Source organism: Linepithema humile, chromosome 5, assembly GCF_040581485.1.
Source record: "Linepithema humile isolate Giens D197 chromosome 5, Lhum_UNIL_v1.0, whole genome shotgun sequence".
In the NCBI taxonomy this organism is placed as follows: Eukaryota; Metazoa; Arthropoda; class Insecta; order Hymenoptera; family Formicidae; genus Linepithema; species Linepithema humile.
In genome coordinates, this window is record NC_090132.1 from 28,983,528 (window position 1) to 29,004,342 (window position 20,815).

The following is a 20,815-nucleotide window of genomic DNA, read 5'->3' on the forward strand; positions in this document are numbered from 1 at the left end:
ATATCGTTTTTCAAAAGGCTTGTTTGACATATAAAAATAATTTTTCTAGTACAAATTTAATTGAGACGACAATTCCCATCCTTTTTAACCATATCAGATCATTGTCCAAGTATATTTTAATGCTTCGTAAATAAAACTCGTTAGTTTTGAAAATTATTGATTAATTTTAAGATTGTTGCTGTAGGTTTTCTATCTAAAAATAATCGTTTTTATAATTTAATGGTTTATCTAGCCGAGATATGACGAAAATGAGATAAAGAAAATGAATCTTATTCGATACAATGTTACCTTCAAAACAACCGAGAAAAATTGCTGTATGAATGATACGGCAATTGTTACGTAGTTTGTATTTTTTATTTGTCGATTAGATTTGTATTAAAAGAATGACGTTTGTTGATAAAACAACACGTTAACTCGTGAAAAAACGATATTACCCTCTCTCTCTTTTCCTGATCTAATATTTAGCAGCCAGAATATGACTAGTTAGGCGCTTTAGCGTCGACGCGCGACGCGAATAATCCGGTCCGTGTGATATCCTTCGCACGGCACGGCACAGCACGCAGGTGTAAACAGCTCCGACGGTCTCCGCCGCGCTACGGGACGCGACGCAGCCTCCTGCAGGCACCTCGCATCCACTGGAGCAGCCAGGACGCGGCGGCGTCTTCCGTCGTCGGCGTCTCGGCGCGGAATCGATCGTAAAGGCGAGGGTGGGGCGGTCGGAGGGGTGCGTCATCGAATGATAGCACTCATTCGAGCTGATGGCTGTTTGGGGAAGAGAGGGCCGTCTGGTCCGTAAGCGAGGGGTGGCGCTCCGCGTGAACCACGGAGAGGGTGGAAGTCGGCGTCGGGGCGGCGTCTCGATCCCCATTCTCGTCACGGGGATGGCTCGGCCGCCGGCGAATCAGCTTCCGCAGGACGGACACCCCGCGAAACGCAACCCCCGCGAGAACGGCCGCGGCCACACCCACGCTCCTACCCGCGGCACCGGCGGTTATTGAATTAAGCTTATCATTTGATTTTGAGGAGACCCACCAGTCGGTCGTACGGGGCGCTCTTAAGCGGGCCGAAAAACTTCTTCCTATCCGCGGTGTAATCGCAATAATTTGATATCGCTGATCCGATTACGCGTCATAAGCCGCTATCGAAGAGCCCAGCCGACGGCCCGGCCCGGCTCCCGGTCTCGCTGACGCGTCGCCGACGAGAGAGCGAGACGCGCTCCTACCGCTCGCGTTCATCCTGGGACTTGTCCGCGACCGTGCGGGCCCGGAAAACGGCCGTGCGAAAGGGCCCGCGGACAAGCCGCGCGGTCTACACGCGACTAGACCCCTCCGGACCTCGCGTCGCGTCAGTCGCCACATTCGCCACTCTCACCCAGCGCGACGAGTGTCTTTTTTTTTTTTTTTTCTTTCACAAAATTTCGCGGAACACATATTTTTTGTTTCCGAGCATCACCGAATGTGGTGAGCGTCGCGGCGATCCCCAACGCGATCAGTCGCCGCCGAGTCGTTTCCGAGTTCGTTTCCGAGTTTGCCTCGTCACTGTCGAGCGCTGTCCCGCGGGTCCTGCATTGTTATCTGAAGTGCAAAAAGTAAGGGCGCGCGAAGTAACCAAGTGTCATCGAAATAACGCGAAGTGGATCCGCTCAGAGTCGGCCTAGCAGCAGCATCATGGACTACTCGTATCTGAACCAGGCCGCGGCCGCGGCGGCCGCCGGTTTCGAAGCGTCCAGCTGCGCCCTGGCTGCCGGCGAGATGCAATGCAGCTACGGTGATCTGAGCTCGTGCTCGCAAATGAGCCAAGCTTATCGCTACACCGCGGCGCGGGCCGCCGGTTATCCCGGTAACGCGGCCGCCGGTGCCGCGGCCGCTGCCGGTGGCAATCCGTTATCAGCCCATCACACAGCACACCCCCACGCCCACGCACACCACGGGGCCCATTCGACCCCGTGCTCCGTAATGGCCGCCAGGTCCCAAGAAGTTCATCGGCATGCCGCTTCCATCTTCCCCTCGGCCATTAATCTACAGAGTGAGTAACGTTTGATCGAATTAACGCACTTTTCGAGCATTCCACCACCCGAGCGATTTATTACGGTATTTTGGGAGAATTTCTACGACTCTTATGTAATCTTTCTGTTATTAACCTTCAATTCCTGCAATGAAATCGAAATTTAGATGTTTTGTCAAGTATCGGAAGGATACATTGTGTTCTTTGCTTTTAATTTTTATCGCTTGTGCTTTGAAATTAAATACGTATTTTTTTATTTTGTAGGCAAATGATCTTATTGCATTAACTTTTAAAAACAGATTCTTTCGTGATTATAATTTTTTTAAACAGATGAGATATCGATACTTTGTGAGTTACGAACAATCGAAATAAAATTAAAACTTGGTTGTGCTAGTAAACATTCAAATCTTATTCTTTATTTAATTTTAAGAAATTTTTTATTTTATTAGAATTTTAATTTGACATTTAATTAAGCACATTTGATGTTGAAAATAATGTGATTTATGATGCTTTCAAAATTTTCTTATTATCTTGAGATATAATTACATTTAGGGGATTTATTATGAAAGTTTAATACAATGGAAATGAAATACTCGATTCTATCGAAAAATGATATTCACTGAAATTTGAAAGATTATTCCATTCGAAAAACGACGAAAATATTTGTGCATTCATAGACAATGATATACACGCTGTGTGGGAAAAACTCACAACTTGGAAATATATCGTAACGTAAAAAAAAAGTATTACGACATGTAAAATTATCTATAATTATTTAACTTAATTATCCAGAGAGCATCTCATTAAATATTCGAACAAATATACACGTTATCACACGTTCATTGATATTCAATTTAATTTCAAGTTCTTTTATGTCATTTCAACAAATAATTAATGAATAATTTTGTTATATCACATGTATTAATATTAATATAACACTATTCACAATAAATATAAGTAATACCGTATTCGTAATTCCGACTGCCGCGGCTTAACAAGAGCTTCTTTATCCTTGCGTCAATCCGTCGGGCTATGAATGTGTGACGCTTTGTTGTGTTTGTTCTGGCGATTTGTAAGGGGCTAAACATGTCACACACGAACAAGGAGCTAAGCTCCCTCCGCCCTCGTTGATAATTGATCTCGATTGAATTTAACATCACACATATCGTCCCGACATGGTGCGCGCAAGAATGTCAGACGGATAGATTATGCAGCATAGTATCTGTCATGCTCCAATTAATGTTTTATGGACTTACTGGAGAAACAGGAGTTATCATTAATTACAAAAGCGAAATTAGTCATAAAGGTGTGTAACACCGGTCGTGTAAAATAAAAATTTTTTGCGGATATAAGCAGCATGAATGTATACAAAAAGATTCGGTAAATTAAATTATGTGTATATCTATGCTTATCTCCGCAGAAACCCCACTGTTTTATTCTGGTGTCAATTTTATATATTTTAACATTTAATAGAATATAAATGTAAATTTTCCTTGGAAAACACAAAAGCACACGGGAATATTTCAAAAAGTAACAGCCAATAAATGTAATGTATTTGTTACTATTGTCATCGTTACTCTTATACTTTTATTACTTTAACTTTTCGTTCATATAAAGATTATTCCTCTAACACTTTAAATTTCGCATGTTTTATATTTCTACACGATGTCGAAAAATGTGCATTCACTTATACGCAGATACTCGTAATATAATATTGAAAGCAAATTTTATATTCACATAAATTTATACTTAATCGTATACTTTGATTTATTATTGCATGTTCTTTTTTTATATTTATATATTATGATAAATTGAATAATTAAATTAATAAAACCCTAAAACTCTTACAGACCAATACAATTGCTTTTTCTTGCATTACATTGTAATTATCATTTGTTTTATCATTATTATTTTATTGCTGGCATTTTTGGTGTTGAATCCGTTATGCAATCACTTTTTATATTAACATTCTGCACATTTTTAATTTCAGGCGGTTTGGGATATAAAGCTTATTCAGGACATGACGGCCTCGCAGAGAAGAGAAAACAACGTCGGATACGAACAACATTTACGTCAGCCCAGTTGAAAGAATTGGAACGTGCATTCCAAGAGACGCATTACCCGGACATCTACACCAGAGAAGAGATCGCTATGAAGATTGACTTGACGGAAGCTAGAGTCCAGGTTAGTACAATTGTCACGGTTAATCCCTTTTCTATGAAATTTAACGCTAAACTGGCAAATGAAAGCTCTACTCGCGATTGAAGTTGTATTTATCTATCAATGTGACATATAATTTTGAGAAAGATGTTTTTTTATTAAAAATTTAATAACGCACAGAACGCTGTACATTGCGCAATTTAAGTATTGATCAAAATAATTCACCATCAATTATTGCGGAAAAGGAGCGCGTTTCCAGATTATATATCATTTTACATTGCACATTGTGCAGCTTACTTTATCCGCGTAAAGGAAGAGTAGCGGAAAGTTGAGGGAGAGTTGGAAGAAGGAGTGTAGTGTAATTACATTACACACCATTTTCGTTTTCACGGCTACCTGCAGGTCGCGAGCTGATGGATTATACTGTCTAATGCGCTTGATGGATTATCATGAACGAAAGACAAACGACTCGGGAATTATTATTGTAAAATTGTTCTTTATACGTAAAATTACGATTACCTGTAGCATTCTTGAGTCCTACATTGCTGTTGATACGAGAAAAAATTTGACGATTAGCAGTTTTTTTTGTTCGCGTTTTTTTTTTCACTGATATTTTGCGCGATTTTTACACGATAATTCTTGACAATTTAATCACCGCGCATTTCACGATCGCAATTCGAGATGTATCTTTTATGTATGAGAATAATTCCAAATTTACAGTAGTTTAACAAACACGCTAAATTTTTTTACAATGTAACAACGGAAAAATCAATTTTACGCACACCATTTTTCAAAGTATATATTATTCACTGCATAAACTGGTGTACATATATACATGTTTCCAAATGACTAAAACTGTCTTCAAAAATGCTGTTCAATATTTGAAGTCTACATTTTCCGAACGCGAAAGTTTACTGTGGAAGTTAAACGCCTGCTCAACTTTTAATTTTTAATATTAATGTAATGAGCATAAAATATGCTTATCTAACTCTCATCTCGTGTTGACATTGAACGTAGTGTTCGTATTAAGCAAAGAAAGTTCAGAATCGGAAGATCATATTTAATGCTAAATGTTCGATAAAGATACGTGTGCATACATTAAAATATTATATTAATGAAACTTAAATTAAATTTTGACTCATGTAAAATCAGCTAACGCACAAAATTTTCTTTAATCGATCAAGTTATGTCATCGATCAATCTATCAATGAGTTTTTACTATTATTTGTATCTGTGTACAATTCAAATATTATTCAAATCACATTAGAATCATCATTTTTGACAATTATCGAACATTCTGTGTCGAGAAACTGTTTTTGTTTCATGCAAAACAAATTTATACGCGTTTCTGCGAAACACAAGTGCGAAGCAGTGCAAGCAAATCGGTCATTTGTCGTAGATTCCTCGTCGACTTTTTTTTTTTAAATTTTTTTTCCGCTTGTACACATTCTAAGTTACCTGCTCACAGGTAAGACGCAGGTGTCGCGGGCAGGACACAGGTGAGGTACATGCACGGTAACGCGATTAGACAGCTCGCCAGACTCTAACCGGTCCTAAAGTTAGATTTTCCGACTGACGTGCATCACTTAACGCCGCCCAAGGACCTCGTTGAATCTCATTCAGATTACCGGCGACGAGAAGTGCAAACGATCCCATTGGTTTCGGCGAAATTGACGGAGAAGGGAGCAATAAATTTAATCTCACATCCCCGAGACGTAGGCGCGGATTAATATAACGTTCGCCAACGGCAATCGCGATATTATTACACGGCAGCGAGATTGGAGATAGCGATTCGACGACTGTAGAACCAAATCGCTCGCTATTTGTGGAGATGACTTGATATTCCGACGTGCATAATCCACTTTTGTACGATAGTGCGATCATCTTGGTGGCGGTAGTTACTTAAGCTGCCGTTAACCCCTTGACCCGTGATATTAGTCGTTGCTATATGTTGGCCGGAATACCAGAATTTGAGGGTCCAAGCGCCGCTTTCGTCTCGTGTTATGATTCGATCGAACTTAACGTTTCTTTCCGCAATGTATCTAATTATCATCGATTCCCGAATTCTAGATTGCTGCTGTTTATAAGTACTGGTGTTCATTAATATATTGTTAATGCTATCTTAGAATTAGATAACTTATAATTAAAATGTGCACGATTGATGCTTATTATTATTATTATGCTTTTTCATTAAACATTTCTTCATGTTTTGCTATGTTATTATAATCTTTTTTTTTTTAGTTTGTGATATTTTACGTATTATTAGGAGGATACTAGTTATGTAACTGTATTTTATAAAGTTAAGACGAGAAATACATGTATTAGTATTGCTATTATTTATAAATTTTTTTATTTATTTAAAATATATTGCAATAAATAAGATGCTGTGCATACAAAATTGGAAAGCGGTATACGCAAAAACGAACTTTTCCAGATATTATTTTGTTAATGTCAAAATATATTAAAATATTGTCTATTGAAAAATTGTAGTTTAAAAATATTTCTCAGTGGTCTTCGAACTTTTCTAAGTGAAAATTAAGTTATTCAATCTGTTTTTAGAAGCGAGAAGAAAAACCATTTCTGGAATGTCGATATCCGGCATGAAAAACACGCACGTATATTTCATTTTTACAAGTTCTTATATTTTATTCATCTGCAAGGATTCACATGAGTTTTGTGAAGTTTTCCAAACAATTTGTTTATTTAATCTTTTTTTGTTTTTTGCTTTTTAAATTTTTATTACTTTTTGCGAATATTTTTCTCTTTTTACTCATTTTTACGTGTTCTTGATTTTTCTATTGATGTAATAAACTTACATATATGATTTTACGTATTATTTTTACTAAAAATAATCATATGTACGTACATATGTTGCGGTGAAAAAACCACTGCTGACATTATTAGAATTATTAACATTTTGTCAATAAGCGCGATGGTATAAAGCATTCTATCATAAACGTAAGAAATAACGGTGATTCTTCTTTCCGCATAACAGCATGTGAATAAAAAATGTAATACAACATTTTCTTAAATATAAGAATTTAGTTCCAATTTTGAGGCATTGTAGGAATTTTTGAAAATCCATTTCATTACTCGTTCAATTAAAAATTGATATAACTGATGCATTCACATTTCGCGTCGGATGTGCGCGTATTCGCGTATCATGAACGAGGACCGCGCGATAATGAAGCGCGAGATAACTATTAATACTCTAGTAGTTTGCGGGTTCGCGGCGCGACCGCCATCTCTGGCAAGGTTTATCCTCCCCCGCGGTGGGGTAAGTCCTTTGTCTGCTCGACTTTGCCCTCCTCCGTCCTGACAGGACGTACGGTCCCTCAAGAGCTTCCTCGTCCCTTCATTCGTGATTCGTTCGTTCGTTGCCGTGAGTTATCCTACCTACCCCCGCTGTCTTCCAGCCCTCCAATTCATCCCCTCGTTCCTGCCACCATCTCTCTCAGTTCTCCATCTCGTCGATGGCGGCTGCTCGATAAAATTTCCTCCCTCTCGCATCGAGAGTCATTGGCTTCCTCTGTCCGCCCCTTCCTGCATATCCTGCCTCCAGGATACTTCCTAATCGGCTGCCATTACTACCCCTATTTTCCCTCGCTATCTATAGTTTCTCTTAGTGTGAAGTATAAATTGAGTTACGCAGGAATGTTTCTCGTTAACTCTTTCTTTGGACATTATCCACCATTATTTCTTCTTCTCCATATCTCATTTAAGATACTTCCTAATCAGCTGCTCTTATTATCTCTATTTTATCTCTCCCTCTCTCTCTCCCTCTCTCGTTCTACCGTGAGATATAAATGATGTGAGCGAAGTGTTCATCGCTGATAAGATATTCTTGGTGCGTTAACAATAAGTTTAGCAACGTTTATTATTGTTCTCTCACTCCTCTAACAATCATCGATCTCGCTTCTGTTTTACTTTGAACAATCTCTATTAAACTAAGACATTGAATCTTGCGTTTGTGAAATAGCGGCAAAGTGGATACAGTACGTTCGGTAACTGATCGAGAATGATTATGACGTGGAAAGTAGCGGGTTGGCGCGTCTTAAGGAGAGATAAAACACGCTGCTAGATCGGATTACCTTACAACAACAGAGGCCGATTCTAACGGATATCGGAATTCTAGTTGGCAACGTTAGGGTAGGCGCGCATAACTAAGTCAGCGTGCTATTGATAGTCGAGATTCTCTCAACGTGCGCGCGTTACATCGCGTAGAAATATCCCGTCGCTCGTTGGCGCGGCTGACGTCGATAAAAATATCTGAAAGATAATTGAATTTGTAACACTATTCCTTGCATTATGCAGCGGCTATAATTTGATCGTCGCGCACGAGATCGGCTGCGCGATCGCGCAACGTCCAAAACGGTGAAAAAAAAGTGTCTCCGGAGAAATGACTTGATGAATGAGGCAAAATATGAGGAATAATTGAGAAGAGATCATAATAGTGAACGATGTCGGTGCGCTATGAATGGGAATTTTGATATTTTTATGAAAACTGATATAAATCACACCTTTACACTTTTTATTTATCGTATTACTTTTACTATCTATATTTTAACTCATAGTTTAATAACTCTGTTTTTTTTTAACTATTTTGCTTTTCAAAGTTTTACTAATATCTCTTTCAAGATAAGTAGCCTAGTGATTTTATTTCATTCAATTTAAAATGTACTTTGCCAGAAGTAAACAAAATTGTAGCAAAGATATTAAGTATAACTTGACTTAAGAATACACTCATGTTAAAATAAATAAGAATTAGTTGAAATGTTAATTGCTAGTAACAATTTCACCTATATTCTGAGCGACTCGGATTAGCGCCAACATATTATTGATGACATTAATGTCCTTCATTATGCAATATTGATAAATCAACTCCGCATACGGTTCATATGTGCAACGCTAAAGTGATATCTTTCGTCGAGATTATTACTCGCACTGTCAATAACAGTTTTTGAACGAAAATACGTTTAAAAAACATGTCACTCGTTTTGACAGTCGATGATAACAGTTTTACTCGGTTCGGATGGGAAGAATATTAAAGTGAGTTTGATCGATAGAAACGATCACGATACACGAAACCATTTCACTAGAAAAACTCATATCCATCATAAGACAATTAGCATTCTGTAGATTCAATTTCTCTGGTTGTCATTCGAAGAACACGAAGATTACACCACGTTTATTTTGTAGAATGCGTCACAAATTTTTATTTATCTCTTTTTTATTGTTATTTTAGAATTGTATCAAAATACTACAGCAATATACTTTAACTTACTCATCTGTCAAGAATTCTGATAATGTACGCTTCTAATCTTTCGAGATATTTTTTCTTACATTTTTAGCAGAATGTAGAAAGAAAACATTTAATTTTTATATTTAATCTAAAATATTTTATTATAATTTAATTATTTTACAATAAAATAAATTTCCGTACATATACACTTTTTTTTCATTATTTAAATCGAGGAAGGCGGAGACGATGTTTTCTTTTCAAAACAAAAATGTTATATTAAAACGAGGGTAAGTCAAAAAGTGAAAAGATATTTTAAATTGATTGAGAATCAAAAAAGTTCATTCATTTTTCGACTTTCCGTCGTATAAACTTTTAGCTTTGGCAAACGTTTATTCAATTTCTTGCGTTAATAAAATTTGTGTGTGAAGAAAATTTATCTCGATTGAGTAATCTTTATTCTGGTCACGCATTATACAAGGTTTCTCCAACAGCAGGCAATCTTCATTTCGTCGAATCTCATCTGTCTTCGAGGAGACAGTTGTGAGTCATTTGACGATTGAGTTATACCTGCGGGTCCTGCTCCACGTTTTCATCTTTCGCACCGCTTATCGGCAATGAGCGTGGCGCGGGATCTGTGCTGATCCACATCTCTTGTCGATTGGATCGGTGCCACACAACACAAGCTGCACACAAAGAGCCAATAAGCTTCTGATTAGCAGGGAATTCATTCTAGTCGTAGTAGATTTAAGGATCGTTCACATAATGATCACAAGTGTAATAACGTAACAGTTGTAATGCACTTGCAATAGCAGCGCGATTTTAAACTTTAATACAAAAAAATTAAAAATACAGTGCAAAAAATATATTGCATATAATTAGATTACTTTTTTTCAAAAAAAAACTCTGAATAATTAGACATTTCTATATTTTTTTAAAATGCTTATTTTTTAACGTGATGTAATTCAATTCGCAAAATCTAATTTTCTTGTGCTTTTTGTTTGTCTCGTCATTGTAAAAATATTAAAAAGTTTCACATTTGCTTCATGGAGATAATAATTGCATTACACTTTTACAACTATAAAAATTATTCTAATTTCGGCAAAAATTTCTAGTTTTTGTATTAACTTTACGCGGACAAATCAACAAACAAAATGAGCAAAGAATTCTGCAACATTTACGTCGTCTTTTGTGTACGGCATCTAATGCTGTATGTTAGCTTTATGTGAACGATACTTCACACTTACATCTCATTGACTACAATGCTCTGACCGTCGCGTGGCGGCACGTTTCGTTGCTCTGAGTCACATGTCACCCGGTATGAATTACATTTCCATTAACGTAGTAGAGCAGCGGAGCTGTGCATAATACGTGCTCCAAACCTGCCCTCTCTTCCTCTCTTTCTAAATTGGGATGTCAAGTGCGCGGGATGTAATATTGCAAAGGGATGAGGCGGCAGCAGCGTTTCGGTATGGGACGATCGAAGTCGCGTTTTTCGAGATTAATATTCACCCGTGAACGTGCACGTCATCGATGTGAGATGGGTGGAAAAAAAACACTGGCTCTCGAAAAGATCAATTGCGATATTTCGTGTTGTGTGAATGATATTGATAGTATTAATTGACTGCTATTAATTGACTGATATATAAAAGTTTAGAAGTTAAAATTCCACTAAAGAAAGTTTTGTTTGAAATTAAATTAAATATAAAATTTTCATCATCAGAGAATTTTGTAATTTAGTCGATTAAAGAAAGTATAATAATTTTGTATTTGCATATATTCGAGAAAAATATAAAAGATATTAATAGATATAAAAAAACGCGAATATAGAATTTGACTGAATAATACACATTGAAAAATTTATTATTAGTGAACATTTTTACTTAATAATACTTATTAATACGAAAGATATCTTGTAATTAATTATAACAAATTTAATACTTATATATGATACATTATTGAAGCATGTTGAATTATTTAATATTATAAATTAAGACGCGCGGGAAAACTAAATTGAGATACTTTAAAATAAAAATATTATTTGATATAATTAATTTTTCTATTTCAATAAAGATTTAATTTTATACCTTACATCTCACGACAATTTTATAAAGTTAAAAAAAAAACGAAATATATAAAATACGTATGATTTGAGCCAAGATTATACTATTTTGTTATTATACTATTTTGAATAATAAAAAAAGTATTCAATTGAATAATATCATGAGGACAAAGTCTGATTAAATAATTTTTATATTTTCCCATTGCTTCATCGATTGACACTTGAGCTTCGATTTGATCCCTGCTCATCCGAGGTGAGCGTTCGAGAGACCTATGTTGAAGCTGAAAGTCGGACAGAGCAATTTCGAGGCCTCTGGAGTACAACCGTCGAAAAATCAACGTGAATTTCCTTCCATCTCTCGGTGGGATACGTCGCTGTCAAGTGAAACAAGGCGTCCCCCTGTCTTTTGCGGGAGACAGAGACAAGCACGCTCGCGACTAAGGGTTCACTCTTGAAGGGATGAGAAGTCTGGAGCGAGAAGCACAGCGAAAGTCGAAAAAGGAGAAACTGAAGAAAGAAAGAGAAGTCGAACATTGAAAAGAGAACGCAAGAGGGATGAGGTAGGAACAAGAAAGAGAGAGAGAGAGAGAGACGGGAGGAGACATGAGATCCAAGGGATGAAGAGAATAACCAAATGGAAAAAGAGACGATTTCAAAAAGGACAGAAAAGGAAAGAAAGAAGCAGAGGAAGGAGAGACAGACTAAAGCTGTAAGATGATGAGGGAGAAAGAGAGAGAGAGAGAGAGAGAGAGAGAGAGAGAGAGAGAGAGAGAGAGAGAGAGAGAGAAAGAGAGGCACAAGAGGAAGATGAATGCTGAGAGGGAGAACGCGACTATAAAAGGAAGAAGGATGCGACGTCTAAGGGCCGGGAACGGAAAGAGTGAAAGAGAGAGAGAACAAGATGGGAAGGACGGGACGGATGAGGGGCGCGGGGCTGGGAACGGGAGACGATTCCGGGAGTCGAGGGGTTGCTGCAGTCGGCGGCATGGAGGGATGAAATGGGGAAAACGTTCGCCCGGGCTCTGGCGGCTGGTGTCGGGGCTGAGCTGATACACAAGGGGCCCATGCCAGAGTGTGCGCTGGTAATTGCAAGCTCTATGTAGATCCACTTACAGTGATTAAAAACTGTCCTGCTGGGTATCATCCGCGGAACGGCGCATTAAGAACGTCGGTCAGGGGAGGAGGAGAGGAACGACGAGGACAGGATGCGCGCCGCCGAGAATAATTCCGTCACGTTTCGTACGCGGCCACGTCATTTCGCGCGGCGTTCCAGCAACAATCCCATCGTCGTTTTGCGATTGTCGCGATTTGATTCTTGACACTCGAAATAGCCGGTCGTGACAGACGGTGTTCGGTGCCGCTTTTCTTACATTTTTTCAGCCGAATAAATTTGGTTGCGCACCGTGGTAGTAAAATGAAGCATTATTTTTGACAGGAATGACAGGAAAAGAAATTATTTAATAACTCTGAAAGAATACAAAAGAAATTGAACATCTCTGGTTTTTGCGAGAAAGATCGATTCGAGTTTAAAAGATTTTGTTATCACTTTAGAGTCAATTTGTTTCTCTTCTTTTTTATTAATATAGTATGATATTAGTTTTTGGTTCAAAATAAAGTGATTTTTACAAGGTATTTGATGTTAATTACATTAACGTTAATGTAATGTAATGAACGTTAATGTAATTAACATTAAATACCTTTAATATACAACGTTAATTACATTAACGTTATGTATTAAATTAAGAGTAATGTGTAAGAGCGAGTAATGTGCAAAGTTAATCAGGTTTAGTATCATTGTTTTTCTTGTATCCTCTCTATCTGTCTATATCTATTGTACGCAAACTGCAGCAGTCCAGACTTTCAATTAAGGAAATAAGTTTAGGGTGAAGGCGCATCACCCTGCCATCTCAGTCTTAATTACGGTCTGCTCCGCTTAGCGTGGAGACATTCGCTTTTATTGGTGCGATCGTCGAAATGATTTCATTAGAAATTAATTAGATGTACACAAAACTTAACATTTTGACGATTAACATTTTCTTTTAATCGCGAAAGCAAATCACTTCGCTATACTACGTCATTATGTAATGTTTTTTTAAACCATTAATAAAATAGTGAGTACGTCTGTTTTTAAAACTGATGGAAATTGAAGATCTATAATGTTATAAATGAAATATCTCTTAAAGCATATTTTTAGTATTATATATTTTTCTAGTATTGTATATCGTACGTTTGATGGCCTTATAAATGAGGTCAATCCAATTTCTACGTACTTTTTTGTTATCTATAAAATCTCTAACTTGTAAATATCTCTTAGCGAGAATTTGATTAAATGACATTTCTATTTTTTATCGGACTTTAAATTTTTTTATAATTAGATGTGATATTGGAATTCTGTCAAATTTTATTTATAAAGTATATAATAAAATTTAGAATATTCCTTCTCTCTCTCTCTCTCTCTCTCTCTCTCTCTTTCTATTATTTATAGGCTTTGCGTATATGTCGAATTTTATTAGCTGATGGCGTTAAAATGTATAATTATATTACTTGTCGAAATGTATCTCGTCGATGCCGAATTAGATCAACCCAGGGTCAGAAAGCAACCGAGCGAAATCCGCGGTTAACTGGTTCGAGAAGGGAAAATCACGACAACGCCTAAGCATAGGGTGAACTGAACGGATAAGCGCAGCACAAATTGCACGATCGTGCGGTGCTTCTGTAGAATTCCTAATGCTTCGATATTTACTTTGACCATCGGCATCAACATAGGAAATAACCGAGATTCGATCAAACAGTATTAAACACAAAAGTAACTACTGCTATAACATTTTCGCATACGAAAGTGCTTGTACGTAGATTAATGATATGTTTATGAATATAAAAAGTGTATCAACATAAGTATTTATACGTTAATTAATATATTATTAACCTACATTTGTACATTTATGAGACATATTTTATCTACGTAAAAGTGCGTCGCAAGTGCGTGCAACTGTGCATTCTTTGTATTACATAATTTGTATTTAATTTGAAGTTGATCCTTTTTCCAAAAATTACAAGAAACCATTTTAATCTGTTTTTATTTTGAACGTAAAGTGATTAAGTTTTTGATCAATATTTTGTTCATGAGTAATAAAATAAGCATTGAGTGCATAATATAAAGTATAATTAAAAGAAAAATTGACACAAAATTAAGATAACATTAATTTAATTAAAAAGCAATAACTTAATAAAAACTTTGTGAAATGCCTACTGTATAATGATTGCCGAATATTGAATTACAATCTTCGCTGATGAGAGAGAGTCATGCATAAAATATATCATGTTACGTTCCTGCGTGATTTCTTTATTTAATAATAATGTTTAATCGTAAAAACAGAAAACGAAATTGAAGAAACTTATTCAAAACCGAAGCATTGTCGATGAATATTAGAAACGAAGTTAGTTAATAAAAATTTTCGTCAATCAATCAAACACGTTTGCGAATTACGAAATGGACGAGAGAAAAAATAGAATAATGACAAAATAAAATAAACTTAGGCACAGACGTATCGCGTATTGAACCGCATGATCGGAAAAGAGCGGAGGGTAGAATTCCCGTACAGCTTCCATAAAGAGGCGATTAAATATTTATCCAGAAGGTGCTGGACATCTGTCGACATGCCTTGTTGCACTTTATTTTGGCGCGGTGTATTTGTTTAACATTAACGCTACGCCCGCGCGCGCGCGGGCGCGCGCGAACGCGCTCTCTCACCCTAATTCGCCTCGTCGTCGTCGTCACTTTGGCAAACAACGGCACACATGCTACGGTCTGCTCGAGGTTTGGTCCGTAGCCAAATACGAATTATTAGCGTTGTCTTTGGCACGTACCACGTTCATGACGTAGTCGACAATCGCGAGACAATTTAAGAAAAATGAATTGCAGACTTTATCCGACGTTCCTTCTCTACAAAAGTTACATAAAACTTATCGAATCATAATTTCTGCACGAACACACACTTCTTTTTTATTTTACAATTTAGAGACGACGTCTTGGACGGACAGATAAAGTGTATTGTTGTATTTAATAAGCAATCGCTGTGAAATAGACATCATTATCCGTGAAATTAATATTTATGTGTGTGTATGTGTATCTCTCTATACATTCATATATATAAAATAAAACTTCTAATTAGATATATCGTTAATTATGAAAACAGAAGAATCTTTTTCCGTCTTAAAAAGCTTTTCCCTTCAGTTTTTTCTTCTCCAGAATTGTGATTTCGGGTTTTATTTCTATCTTTTTTATGAGCTAACGGCAGGTCATGAAGAAACAGAATGCCAGGTGTAATCAATTTTGGATTAATTAACGCGCGAGCGGACTCGCGGCGTTCGCCGCGTAGTTACGACTCGAATTTCGCGAAAAATCGCCGCGCCGGTCGCGCAACCGGCGCGCGACGTCCGGCAGCGACGGCAGGCAGCACAGCCGTAGCAGCTGATAAAAATCCAATAGCCCCAGTGTTTGCCAGCCGGAAAGGGCAATCACGTTCATCATGGTGTCCTGCGCCCCCGCCGTCGCCTCCCGTCGCCCCCGCGGTGCCCACTCTCCCGCCACCCACCTCGCGTCCCTTCCATCCCCCGTGCAGTCTCCCCTCGCTTCAGCCGACAGCTCGAGCAGTTACGTCCTACGAGCCCTGAACGTAGCCGCCCCTGGAAAATCCGGGGGTGGGATTCACGTGCGCGCACGTTGAGGAACGAACGTTTAGGGAGTGACGAGGAGGGACGGAGATTGAAGGGGATCGCGGCACCGTAAGGGAGTCGGCGATAGGGTGGGGGCAGAGCGACGAGATGGAGGGACGAAGGGGAAAAGGGTGGACGAGGGCAGCGCCGCCGGTCAGATAAACGCTAAAGCAAATAAATCCGCTACTTTAACATGCAGGTCACCGCAGGTGTCTGTTTATTTTATTCGTTAAATATTTCATTTGGCCGGCTAGGGCCAATTACGAGCGCGCCAAACGGCCGGCCTCGCCGTTTCGCTCTGACGAGCCCCGAACTCTGACGCTTTCCGCGCGACGATTTCTCGTGTCGCAACAGGAAACATCCCTGTAGCGCTTTCCGCTAATCGCGGACAGCGTCCAATTGGAGTCTTAATTGCGAGTCCAGCGTAGATTTTCATCTATTTTTGACTTCGTGAGCAGATTAGCGTGATTATTTGATAGCGGAATCGTACACGGTAAATCTGAGAATCAAGCCGAACATTAATTTGAAATGATATTTATCTATTAAATTATGTGTACTGAACATCATCTTCGCTGTCAATTTATAATTTTCTGTGAGAATTTCCATTTTCTCACTAGACAAATAATTGTTACTTCTATCGGATTAAAAATTAATATGGACATAAACTGTTTCGAGACTGAAACATGAATATCCTATGTAGATTATGAGAAGTGGTATGTAAATTTAGCGCCAAGATATCCATAAATTCCCGAATTCTATTTAACACGCGAAGATACAAATAGACGTATGCACAAGTTTTAAATATTGCATAATTAAATTCCGATTGATCGCTCGTCTTTTTGTTCGCGCATTAATTTCCCGCGTGAATCCTCTCGCGTATCTTTTCGATGAATTCAACGAAATGCAGCAACGAAAAGAAACCTGGAGCAACAAAATCTAACGCCATCCGCGTTCCTGTCGTTGCAGGTGTGGTTTCAGAACCGACGCGCCAAGTTCCGCAAGCAGGAGAGGCTGGCCCAGCAGAAGTCCACGTCGCAGAGCGGCATCGGGGCCGACAGCGGCGCGTCTAGTCCTGTGACCGGCACCGTGAAAGCGGAGGGACGCTCGCCGAGGAGTCCCGCGACGCCGCCCGGCGGCTCGAACAGCGTGCTGTCGTCGAACGAGATCAAGCCGATCACCAATCAAAGCCTGGTGAACGTGAAACACTCGGACGGCACGGACGGCGGCTCGCCGAACGCTCGAGGTAGCAGCAGCGGCGGCGGCACCTGGGGCTCCTGCAGTCCCAGGCCCTTCTCGGCGGCCCTGCCGCCCTATCTGCTGGATCCGTTGCCGCTAAAGACCGCGAATCTCTACTAAACCGTCTCCCTCCTCCCCCGTCACTGGCGTGGCGGAGAGTGTAAATACAGAGAGCCGCCCGCTCGTGAACGCGGAAACGACACGCTGTTCAGAGAGCGCCCCGGATTTTTCTCGGGCCTCAGCCTCCCGCGAATCCGTCGGCGTCCACCCTCACATGCGGTATCCTTAACACGAAGGACTCCGGTAGGACGCGCTGCTGATATTTTTGACAAAGATACTTTTAGGCAGTCAAGAGGAAGAAGGTGCGGCGGCTTGCTTTAAGGCAGCGTCCGCTGAGATGCATTCTGCAATTTGCACGCAAGCCATTAAAAAAGTCAAGAATCATGAGGTAAATATCACGTAGATTATTAAATTGAATTTCGATGATTTAGAAGCCAATCGGACACAATGTCTCGTAAATTTGATAAGGAGGACATTTTTTTTTTCATTCGAATCTTAAACAGCCGGAATGCATCACGCTTGTTTTGCATTTTCCTGTGATAAATGTAGAAAGTAATATATATTTCCTTGATAATCTTTTTTCATTGTTCTTTAATTTACTACAATGTTGACATATTTGTAGATAATAGTGTATATTATGTCATATGAAATATTGTTTCTAATAATGCTATTATATTGTATGACACTTAACAAAGTAATTTTAAAAGAAGGCACAACTTGGGAAACGCTGCTTTAAGGCATTGCTACCCGGTTTGAAACCGAGACTACTAGTTCAAAATAATCGAAAGTAGTGTGAATGGATTTAACCTTGTATTGGTTTCAAATTTCGGTTAATATCGAGAATAATAGAGTTGCAAACGCATTTACTTCAGACGAAAGCTTTAATGTTCTCGAGAAATAAGAGTAAAACATTATGAAATTATATTGCTTTGCTAAATATGTCTTTACATAATTTTATATTAAAAAAAATTCCATCCTGACAAAAAGCGCTAAAATTTAATTTAAATACAATAAATAAACGCTAAATCATAATTAAAAAATTAAGTTAAAGATTTTTATAAAAATTTCTTTATTTCACATCTTTTATTTTATGAATGAATAAATCATACTTGCGAGAATTGAATGAAACAATAACTTTAAATGGAGATTAATCTATTTGAATAAAGTAATTATTAATTTAACTGTAAGATAATCTTGAATTACTTTAAATATTATATTACATTTTTAGTAATTTATTCCTTTTATCATAATTGTAAGGAACGTGTGAGCTTTATATTTAAAAAGACGATACATTATTAACCATGTTATTTAAATCCTCGTGGAGCGTTAAACTTTTGTTTCCGTCTGCATCTCTATTATTTTCAATCGACAATGCCGAGATAGAATTAACAAGAAACACAGCGTAGAATAGTATCTGTAAAAATACTATTAATCTCTCGCGAACATCACTGGACTCACTTCAGACTTAGTTCACGGATCATTTACCGAGATTGATTTACGTACTGAAAATTATGGCCACATCGTGAAAATCTCCTGCGACATTTATTGTGTAGTAGCGAAACATGTACTTCTCCATAGTAAAATCCTTGACGCAAATACCAAATGTGCTTCGCACTGTGCGCGATTCCAACGACCTGTCGAATAGCCGATCGATCAAATCTTAAAGCAGCGATTAATAGGAAAAGGAAAAAAAAAAAGCAGAATCTTGCTGTGGCGTCAAAGTAAAAGTGATTCTCGATGTATGAAAACTCATTCTGACGAATCGGGAGTGAAAAAAATTCGGAAAACGAAATTATTGCATTTATTTTTCTTTCAAAGTTGATTAAACCTACATCAATTCACTAAAACTGTTATATATATCTTCTCTATCTATGTTAAAGATGTGTTGTCTCTATATATTTAAAAATATCTGTAATGTATATTAGTTGTCTATATATATATACGGAAAATCGATAGCCGAAAACATGATTATGGCTATCAATCTACTATCGATTATATCAATACATTTTTGTCATTGACTCGCAACTTCTTTTGCAATTGCGTGCGATCTTTGTGAATTGATCTTTTTATTCGGCGAAAAGAGAAATTTAATTACCCAAAATCTCTGTCTTATATCGAGAATTGCTGTAGTACAGGACAATTGATTCGCATTAATTCGCAGATCGACGGAATTTCTCTTTAGGAAGTCCTTAAAATAAATACTTACATACCGTCCTATATGTCTTGTACCAAGAAGAGCAAGGGTACCTGTCTTATCACAATATACGATGGACAATTTTCGGCGGCGATGTGACATGCTCGTCGCGCGCCGATAACGAGCGCATCTTATTCTGCGTATGTATAGTTTATCGATTACGACTGAATCTATTTTATAGTGAGATGTATAAATGTACATTAGTTAAGACGAAGGTATGTATAGTTCACCCGAAAGTATTTTTTTTCCTCCCACAAGTCTCTCGTGAAATTTGCTTCAATTTTTAGAAGGCCAACGATCAAATATTTTAGCTCCCTCTATATCAGTGTTATTATCAATAAAATTATAGACATATTTGAAATCGCGTTAAGATCTCCATTTTGTGCAGTTTCTCGTGAAGAGAACACTTGTTTGTATTTCAATATAATATTTTCGTAAAGTATTAAACGGCGACTGTGATTAGGAAAAATTCGTGTCGGATATTTAACGAATAAGAGCTCACCACTGGTTGTTAACGCGATTAAAAATATCGAAATTATTACGAAACGATATTTTGCAGAGAAATAAAGCCGTTGGTCCTCTGAAAATTGATGGTTTTAATATGCGGAAATTTCTACCGTGTCCTGAGGCGATCCATATCCCAGTTCGATAACGAATGTGATTTTTTAACGAGACACTTTTACAATACTGCGTATTACTGGTGCGTAGCGAGCCACACATTCGCTCGTCTCCGAGAAAGACGCGGATTATCGATTATCCGCGACGAGAGGGGAAAGAGGCTCGTCTCCGCAAGCCAGGAAGCGTTCGTGGACTCTGAACAGCTTCGTTGCTCCCGCCATTATTGTTAAGGTTAACGAATGGTAATTATCGATATGTGTGAACTGAAACTTGTACAGTTGTTGCTATAAATATATGAAATTAGTGTTTTACACCATACTTATACTCATTCTCTCCATTGATTGCCGAAATCAGTAATTCCCATAAAATATTTCATTACATTGTTTATCTTAAACTATATATCTAACAGTCGACATTTCTATTTATTCTATTTACATTTCATATTTTTTTTAATTCTATACGTCATTTTTTATTATTTAAATATGCAAGTATTATGAAAAATGTGAAAAATCATATACGTATTTAT

At 38.0% G+C, this 20,815-nt stretch overlaps 1 protein-coding gene and 1 long non-coding RNA gene across 2 annotated transcripts; one reads left to right on the forward strand and one right to left on the reverse strand.

Moving 5' to 3' along the window:
* The first annotated feature begins 334 nt into the window (after nucleotides 1–334).
* Nucleotides 335–20,600, forward strand: LOC105678099 (paired mesoderm homeobox protein 2A-like). The gene is made up of 3 exons (XM_012377140.2): nucleotides 335–2,025; nucleotides 3,995–4,188; nucleotides 17,148–20,600. Exons 1-3 carry the CDS (start codon nucleotides 1,668–1,670, stop codon nucleotides 17,535–17,537), a joined length of 942 nt encoding a protein of 313 aa, XP_012232563.1. The 5' UTR covers nucleotides 335–1,667; the 3' UTR covers nucleotides 17,538–20,600.
* On the reverse strand, nucleotides 9,377–11,127 carry LOC137000254 (uncharacterized). Its single transcript, XR_010890539.1, has 2 exons — nucleotides 10,651–11,127; nucleotides 9,377–10,089 (listed from the first exon to the last, which is right to left on the reverse strand). It is a non-coding gene; the product is annotated as an uncharacterized lncRNA (long non-coding RNA).
* Nucleotides 20,601–20,815: the final 215 nt, after the last annotated feature.

Coding starts and splice junctions, on each gene's coding strand:
- LOC105678099 (XM_012377140.2), top strand. CDS start 1,668: ATGGACTACTCGTATCTGAACCAGGCCGCGGCCGCGGCGGCCGCCGGT. Junction 2,026..3,994: donor CTCGGCCATTAATCTACAGA/GTGAGTAACGTT, acceptor TTTTAATTTCAG/GCGGTTTGGGATATAAAGCT. Junction 4,189..17,147: donor TGACGGAAGCTAGAGTCCAG/GTTAGTACAATT, acceptor CTGTCGTTGCAG/GTGTGGTTTCAGAACCGACG.